A 5,833-nucleotide genomic window follows, 5' to 3' on the forward strand; every position below is an offset into this window, starting at 1 on the left:
TAGTCTGAGATGTTGCAGAGAATTTTCATTAATAATTGACATTTTGGTTTTACACGTCGTCATAATTGAAAATTGATTTACTTCTTTAGACTATTTTTTACCTTTTAAAATTTAATCCAGGGAGCATGCGTTACGGAACATCCTATTTTTTCATCCATCCACATCCACTTATGGTATCACGTTCGTTTTGCTTCGCAAAAATATTAAAACATGGACAAAGCGTTATTCCCTCCGTCTCTAAAAGATAGGCAGGTTTGTGTATAATATATAGAGGAGAATCCTGAAGTAGAGAACAAGCAACCGATAAAGATAATTTAACTAAGGGAGAATCCTGAAGTTATCTATTCTTTGGTCTGTAAGAGAAGAAATACTTTCTCCCATATTCAATGAGATGCTTCTATTAGTTGATAACATAATTTTTTGCTTGATCTTCCAAGGCTCCCAATTAACTTTTGACCTCATTAGTTTTGATGTGTTTTGTATTAGACATGATGCTCCTACATTTGATCTCTTTGTATCCGACCAAATTAATTATGCTGTTGAATATTTTTGTTGTCCCTAAGCAGTGTATAATTTTAAGAGAGTAAAAGAAAAAGCTTATCTTTAATTAAGTATAAAATTCATTTGCATGTTTACAAATTATTGTCCCCCAGCAAATGTATAATTTAAAGAGAAAGAAATTATATGAGAGATAAGCTCGAGAGTTACAACCCAATGGACAAAGACGTTGCACAATCACAAAATGAAGATAGCGAAAAGCTAAAACAAAATTTCAGTACAACAATTGATTAAAAAAAAAGTTTCAGTACAACCACCAAAAAAATAAAGTAAACAACCCTTATTCATTAGCCACCATTTTGACAGTGTAATTGTCTTTCATTGGATCTGAAACGATAGAAATTACATATTATTTTCGTGCTCTATTTTCATTGACATGCTTAGAATTTCAAGAAATATACATGAGAATGATGATACCTGGCTAGGACCTGCTGGTGATATTGTAACGAGAAATAATTGGATGTGCTCTATTTTCTTTTGCATATTTAGCAAGAACATAAGCAACATTATTACATTCACGGGGTACAGAAGTACACTCTAAACCCCTAACTACCTGCAACATCCTACTAATTTCTGTGCACATGTTAGTCTGTACTTACCCGATATAATATACCAAAAAAATAATAAACTAAAGACGATTATGGTGATATGTTTACAAAATAAATAATTTAGTCCACCTTCTTAAAACGGGGGGTTATCAAGGGGAAAAATCTGAAGACGCTTTGACATTGTTTGATGATTTGTTGAACAAGATGTTTTGATGTACTATTTTTCGGATTCCATTTGGAAAGTGGATCAAACGGATTCATGGTCATGGAAGTCAATAATTATGATATATAATCTTTCGCAAGATAAAAGGGAAACGAAGGAAGTCAATAGTTATGATACTTTATACCAAGACAAGAAAAAATATTTTACATCCAAAATAGCGATGATTCCTTACACAGACAAAGATAACCGTTTTAAGGCCAGGACAAAGAGGATGTGGAAGAATGCTAAAAAGAATTCTCTCTTCATTACGTTGTACACCTTGGGCTTAATATTTGATTTAGCATTTGTTCATTCATTTTATTTTCTTGCACACCAACTAAGATATTAGCTTATTTGTTTTTCTATGTGTAAGAAGAATATCATGCTTATAGCTTACTGATTTGTTACCCTTTTTTTTGTTACCCTTTCTTTCATAATAAATACTCCCTCCGTCCCACTATTAAGTGACCTATTTCAAGTTTGCACAATGTTTAAGACAAGCAAGGGAAATGAGTATATTTAAGCATTTTTTACAATTATGCCCTTATGGATAATAACTAGTGAAATTTTGAAATGATTTCTCTCTCAAACTACACCACGGATGTTCGCAAATTTTATACCATTGAAAAGCTTTTTAAAACACCTACGTAACGAATATAAACATGCCCGTCAAATTATGCATATTTTTACAATCAATTAAAAGGATAATTTTAGGAATATCTCCTTGTTTAGTGATATAGGTCACTTAATAGTGGGACAAAATCTAAAAGTAAATAGGTCACTTAATAGTGGGACGGAGGAAGTATATAACAAACATCCAACATTCCATAAGCAATAGCCAGCCCCGTACATCGCACGGGTGAAAAATTAATATAGTTAATAGTCAACAAAAACATGAACGTGATGGAGCCTGAAGTTGTATTCAAACATATCATTCCCTGAATAAGTTGAAATAAGAAAGAAAATGCTTTAGCATGAACCACGCTTTGCAGGCTATATATATTGTATAGGTAGTGACTAAATACAATCCAAACTAATGTTAAATGCAACCCTTCATAAATTTATTAATTTTATTGATTCGGGTAAACAAAACCCTTCATTTATTATTTTTATTGATTTAGTTTTAGGCTGGGTTGCACTTAGTCACGGCCATTGTATATCTTTTTTCGGAGAGATTTTTTCTTTTTTTTGGAAAGAAACGCACAATCTTACTTTTGAATAAGGCATTGCCAAATTCTCTAACCATACTCTACAGGCTGTGTTTGATAATAGAGACAGGAAACAATTCTATGAAAAGTGATTCCATAGAATCAGTTTCCTGGGAGAAACAAGGAAAGTCTTTCCATGAAATTTCATGGAATCAAGTTTAAAACATATTTTAGGCCACGTTTTTTTAACAATTCCATGGAAACAAATTTTCGGCCAAACGACGGAATACACGTTATTTTCATGAAAGGATGACTATTTTCATGGCGGCATCGGGACACTAATAAATTAGAAATGCTGCTCATCTGAAACACATAGCTAATAACAATTTATGTGGATTTTGGTATCTTTTCAAGGAGATGTTTTCTCCAAAATTTAGTGAAAGAAAATATGTCGTTACAATGAATTAAAATCAGTAGAAATGTCTAGTTACATGGTATTAACGTAGAACGTTGATTGACGTGAACAAATCTTTATCCGTACTGTATTTACCAGATTCACCAGAAGTGTAAGAGCTTATTGGTGTCGAATCGATGTATACTCGCTCATCCAAATAAGAGTAATGTTGATTATGGACTCTAGATGAGTCCTGCATCTCTATTTTGCTCAAACTTTCTAGCTCACTAGAAACTTCTTTCATTGTAGGTCTTTCGCTGCCCTTTAAGTTCAGGCATCTCATTGCAAGCTCTGCGACAACAAGGACCTGTTGGTGGTTTCCGTCATTTGCTATTCGAGGTTCAACAACCTTGAACAAATCATTTCTCTCCATTGCATCTATGAAATACGAAGCAAGACTTCGTTGTTCTTGAGATTTCGTAAATGAGAGGGGTTTTTCACCTGTTAAGAGTTCTAGAAGAACCACACCAAAACTATAAACATCACTTTTGTTCGTTAGTAGGTTAGTAGTGAAGTATTCTGGATCCAAATAGCCCAGCGTCCCTTGAACTAGTGTGTCAATTTGGGTTTGATCCAATGAGTTCAACCTTGATGCGCCGAAATCAGCTATTTTTGCAGTAAAATTATCATCTAACAGTATATTGGCAGATTTGATATCTCTGTGAATGATTGGGACAGAAGCTGCGGAGTGCAAATATGCAAGAGCACCTGCACTTTCGGTTGCAATCCTTAAACGAACCTTCCAAGAAAGGAATGGTTCCCCATCCTTTTTCTTGTGGATATGCTTGAAGAGGTTACCATTGGAAACATATTCGTAAACAAGCAAAGGAACTTCGGCCTCCAAGCAACATCCCAAGACTTTAACTACGTTTCGATGGTTAACCTGAGTTAAAATAACAATCTCGTTGATGAATTGTTCGATTTGAGTCTCATCAACTATCTTCGACTTTTTAATGGCAACTATACGTTCATCCGGTAGAGTTCCCTTGTAAACTATCCCAAAACCTCCTCGTCCAAGGACTAGTTTATCACTATAATTTTTGGTTGCCAATTCCAATTCCTTTGCAGTAAATATCTTTGTAGTCTCGACACCACCTTCGTAGGAAGATATCTTTTGTTTCAACAACAAACCACCATTTTGTTGAAATTTTTTCTTTTTCAGTTCGTTTAGCTTTCTGCTTTTGATGTTCAAGTGTATCAATGTCGCAACAATAAGAAATAAGAACCCGAATCCAATGCCTGCATTGACGTCAAGTTATTTTTTCATGTTTAAGTACATTACTTATCCAATCTAGGGAATTATGAGCAATGTGTACACAATACGTACCAAGAGTGACTTTTACTACTGGAAAGTCCTTGTTTCGCCGACTGCAACCAGTCCCACGCTTCCTTCCATCTCCCTGACTGTCCTTTGGACATGTACAACTGAAACTTCCCATGGTATTCGTGCAGGTTCCTATACAAGGATTATTTTCTTGATCCTCACACTCATCTACATCTGTTTATCCTCGCTCACCACACATAAATATATATAACACATCAATTAGCAAAAGGGTTGCAGATATCTTCAAGTACGCTATATTGCTTTAAGATACAAGAATTCAAATATAGCCTAAAGAACTTCATAAGAACACGCACGAGGCCCTGCAGAATTGGGAAAACAACGAGTTCTTACCTTGGCATCCAGGGCTTAGATAAGGGTTCCCAACAAATCCTGCCTTGCAAGTGCAAATATATCCAGGAGTTTTATCTGAATTGTGACAATTAGTATTTCCTTGACATGCAAAAGTGGACAGATCTTTTTGTGCTTCTTCGCAGGTCTTATTACCGATAGACCAATCAAGCACAACCGGTATATTACTCCCTTTGGTACGAAAACTTGCCCCGTCTAAATCCGAAGCCTTAAATGTGTACTTGTCAGTCTCCGATATGAACGAATAACTACAGGGACTGAAGGAGATATTAGTCTTCGATGTTTGGTTAGTACGGCTTATAAACCACTTTATACCTTCAGGTACCGGTATCTGACAACACCCTCTTCCGGAGCAAGATCCATCCGTTATACTTTCTTTAGTTTCGCATGTCGTGGAGCACACTTCACTGAGGTTCTTTCTAGGAGCATATAGATGAGCTAAAGAATTACAACCGAGCCCGAACAGTGTGTTCTTGGTTGATGAAATTGTAAATGGTGTGCTCAACATATACATATAACTTAGTGGTTCATCTAAGGCCGGAACATCACCAGTTTCATTTTGATAACAAATTGTGGATGGAGCGATTCTTACACGTAATTCGCTTTCTGCTATACTTGTGAGTTCAATCATATGATGTTTACCTGTAGTGAGATTTGTACCAAGCCATAAGAACGGTTTTGGAGGGTGGTAAGATGTATCACATGTGACGTTGTAGAACGATAAATCATCTCCAATAAGAGAACATCCATTTTCGTTGGGACCTATACCAAATGGGTATGTAACTGCGATGTCACCACAATTGGCTTGGCAACCTGGTTTCACCTGCGGCAATACAGTTGTTGATGATGATGTTAGCCTCGAGAGCAGCAGCAAAAACAATAAGAATCGTAGAAACATTAGTAGTATACAGAGAATAAAGATATTCCTTGAATTTCTTTGTGATTAAGGTATAAAACTTATCAATTAGTATGATGGATGGAGAATTTAGAAGGACTCATGGAGGAAGGAGAAATGAAGACGGGCAAGAGGAAAGAAGAAGGCATAGTATAAAGATGCTCCTGTATTAAATATTTGTCATTTGACTTTTTGGATAATAATTATATGGCCGGCAACCAAAGCCACAATAATTATAGACACTGCCGGTGCAGCTATGACCTTGACCAAACGGTTGTTAGTTTCAAGCTTAGCCGCTGATAATCAAATCCAAAAATACCACGAAATTCACTAAA

General features: G+C 35.6%; 1 protein-coding gene across 1 annotated transcript; it reads right to left on the reverse strand.

The window, feature by feature from the left end:
• Positions 1-2,840: 2,840 nt before the first annotated feature.
• On the reverse strand, positions 2,841-5,624 carry LOC113325886 (putative wall-associated receptor kinase-like 16). Its single transcript, XM_026573755.1, has 3 exons — positions 4,586-5,624; positions 4,238-4,408; positions 2,841-4,149 (listed from the first exon to the last, which is right to left on the reverse strand). Exons 1-3 carry the CDS (start codon positions 5,499-5,501, stop codon positions 2,954-2,956), a joined length of 2,283 nt encoding a protein of 760 aa, XP_026429540.1. The 5' UTR covers positions 5,502-5,624; the 3' UTR covers positions 2,841-2,953.
• Between the last annotated feature and the right edge of the window lie 209 nt (positions 5,625-5,833).

Source organism: Papaver somniferum, chromosome 1 (assembly GCF_003573695.1).
Source record: "Papaver somniferum cultivar HN1 chromosome 1, ASM357369v1, whole genome shotgun sequence".
In the NCBI taxonomy this organism is placed as follows: Eukaryota; Viridiplantae; Streptophyta; class Magnoliopsida; order Ranunculales; family Papaveraceae; genus Papaver; species Papaver somniferum.